The sequence below is a fragment of the Mesitornis unicolor genome, unplaced genomic scaffold, assembly GCF_000695765.1.
Source record: "Mesitornis unicolor isolate BGI_N332 unplaced genomic scaffold, ASM69576v1 Scaffold52629, whole genome shotgun sequence".
Taxonomy (NCBI): Eukaryota; Metazoa; Chordata; class Aves; order Mesitornithiformes; family Mesitornithidae; genus Mesitornis; species Mesitornis unicolor.
Genome location: NW_010208910.1, coordinates 576 through 3,616, shown reverse-complemented (window position 1 = coordinate 3,616; position 3,041 = coordinate 576). Strand labels below are relative to the sequence as shown.

Genomic DNA, 3,041 nt, shown 5'->3' with positions numbered 1-3,041 from the left:
CCAAATAACTTATGTGCCCATCAGACAAATTTCAAACAAATCTGATACACTAGAGGTCTGAAAGGTACCAACTTCCTACAGAAAAGAATTGCACAGCTGCAGCCCAGAAGCCATTGCTCCTGAACTTGCCTGCAGCAGATGGGGCAGCCAGGAGGTACATGTTGTGACTAGCCAGATATCAGCCAGCCAAGATGCAGCTTCTGCCAGTGCTTGCACATGTCCAGCCTGTCAGATGAGGGACAGCAAAGACTGGTAAGAACCGCAGGATGGAGGGGGAGAGAGTTGCAGCTGGGGAGAGCAGTTGTGAAGGGGCAACTGCTGGTGTTCAGACAACACATTATTCAGAAAACTACATATGAATAACCACAAGTTAAATAAGTTAATGATAGTAAAGCCTAGAAAACGCTCATGTTCCATCTTGAATGACAACATTAGGCCTGTTTTTTGTCTTTAAAAGTGTGAAAAATGTCTAGAATCTGAAAAATGATCCAACTGACTTCAACCTGTATCACTTATCATAATGTTAGGTGAAAGAAAACTAAAAGCCTCATCCCAGAATATAAGAATGCTTCTGGAAAAGATACTGGCAGTCTATATAAAAATTAAATATACTGCTCTTAGAAAAGGTGCAAATTAAAAATGAACTGGTATATTACACAGTCTAGTTAATTAGATGATTACGATACCTGAATTATTTTGTCACCAGGCTGCAACAACTTAGATGCTGGTCCTTCTGGTTGCACTCTGGTTACAAATATACCCTTGAAAAACAGAGGTGGAAAACGTTTTTAACAACTTATTTCATAAATATTGTAGTAGCACAAAACAAATGCAATTTAAAACATCTGAATTTTCCATTCTAAGCAGAAGACAATGTGATGTTATTCTACAGATCCACTGGCTTTCATGACTGCCTTCCTTTTCTGATGATAAATTCAGGAAAATTGCCTTTAAAAGAATACTGAAGGGCAAATTCTGATCTGCCTTTATTTAATTTGGCAGATGTAAATGTCAAGATGAATTATCAGCCACCAGAAATAGGCTGTAGGCTAAATCATGTTATCTTTTAAGAGGCTTCCTAATTTGAAAACTCCATAATTGATTATCTCAAATCTGTTGACTGATATCTAGAACAGTGCAAGAAACAGTCAGAATAATCGTCTGTGTTTTCATGTGACCACAGTGGTTGCCTGCCATCTTGATTTTCCTTAATAATTTGTCCTTAATTTTTTCCCTTCAAGCCCTGGAATTTAGTGGCTTGGCTTTCGGGGATATACATATTTTAAAATTTGGTAGAAACTAGAACAAAAAAAAATCATAATGATTTTAAGATGCATTAGTATAAAATACTCACATCATCTTCAGATCTGAATGGATTCCCTCTACCACCAACTCCTCCTGATATACTAAATCCAAGTTCTGGATCCTTGTCAATTCTCACTTGAATCTAAGTAGTTACAACCAAAGTTAGAACTGGCTGGAAATTTGCTTCCAAAGATACTGTAATGAAATTGTTATTAAGGAATTCAACTGAACAAAAGCTTTAAAAAAAAAAACCCTCAAAAAGCCCCATTTGTCACAGTTCAAGAGAGTATTATATCTCATAATATTAATTCAGAAAAAGATTCCAATACAACAGCATCTTGTATCACTATATACAAGTTTTAGTCCAATATCACTATGAATATAATCACAGTAGTCCATGCAAGCTTTAAATTCAGAGATATTTAGATATTATGTAAATTAATTTAATGCCCCCAGTAAATATACATGTTCATACAAAAGAACTTGTTCTTCCTATTACTTTGCTACTTCAAGCTGAATTTTAAAAATCAAGCCTAGTTCCTACTTTCACTTTAAGTTCTACATAGCCAACACTGTCTCCCCTTTCTCTTGCCAGAAGAGTTGTCTAGAAAACTTATTTTACACAAAAAGTGGATGTTCTCATTCTAGCACAGAATGAAAACATAGCTCTCAGTATTTTCTCAAAAAACAAATCAATACAGAGGAAACATCCCGTGTCCAAGAACAGAAAGTTGCCCACAACGAAAAAGTCATTAAATTGTATAAGAATTTCTTACCCACATTTGTCTATCACAAATAAAACTGATAATTATCAGGCATGCATCAGATGCTTACACTTTTTTTTTATCCTGGTTTTTGTTTAGGGTTGCACACTTCTACATTTGCAGGTTTTTGAAGCATTCGGGAGAGCAATGCAAAGTATTCTAAGTTATGCTGCTACTTTATATTTTTTCAGTTACTACATCAATAATTAGTTGGTGATCAATAAATGTAGGCAAGAAATAAATTTCTATCTCAGTATAAAGATGCAAACATAAGTTTCTGGTATATCCAGTTAAGAAACTACCACATTTCTCTTTAAAAATGTTCACATTAAAAGGAAAAAGAGATCCAAACTAGAAGGAATGTGTGATTTCAGTAGTAGAACTGCACTGAGATAACATTGTCTTCTGCTGGAGATAAATTCCTATATGATTTCTGTCACCATCTACAGAGAAACAGTAATAAACGAAAACAATATAACGATTCACTACCACTGACAGACAGATGTTATATATTCAACTTAGATTTTATCCTTACCTCTTGCTTTCCCAATTCGTGGCTTTGTCTTGGGGAACACTGAGACTGGGTATAGGGAGGTTGATGGGCAACTTTCAGCATCAGATAATCAAGTAATTGTTCTCTAGATGAATGTCTTGCTACTGATGATTGAGGAGGGAGATGATGGACTTGGCTGTAGTTTGTGTGAGGTCTTTGAGGTTGGCACATTTGTCCATTTGTCAAAGGTATCTGAATAAAACATGAATACTCAATGTCATACATTTTATAAGCAGCAATCCTCAATTCCTCCTTTATTATTTCTATATTTCTCATGGTTGACTGCTTTTAATTCTAGGAACATTACTAAAACTACTCTTCTGGATCATGTACAATTGCACTCAATTTTCATTATATTCATCAGCTCTGACCTCCTGAGAAAAAAAATCTGAAAAACAAATACTTACTTTGAGTGCTAA

At 35.1% G+C, this 3,041-nt stretch overlaps 1 protein-coding gene across 1 annotated transcript; it reads right to left on the bottom strand.

Moving 5' to 3' along the window:
* Positions 1-686: 686 nt before the first annotated feature.
* LOC104547102 (protein LAP2-like) lies at positions 687-2,814 on the bottom strand (the record flags this gene model as incomplete). Its single annotated transcript, XM_010192674.1, has 3 exons — positions 687-761; positions 1,355-1,447; positions 2,605-2,814. Coding segments are annotated over 3 exons (378 nt in total), but the record flags the coding sequence as incomplete, so codon positions are not given.
* Between the last annotated feature and the right edge of the window lie 227 nt (positions 2,815-3,041).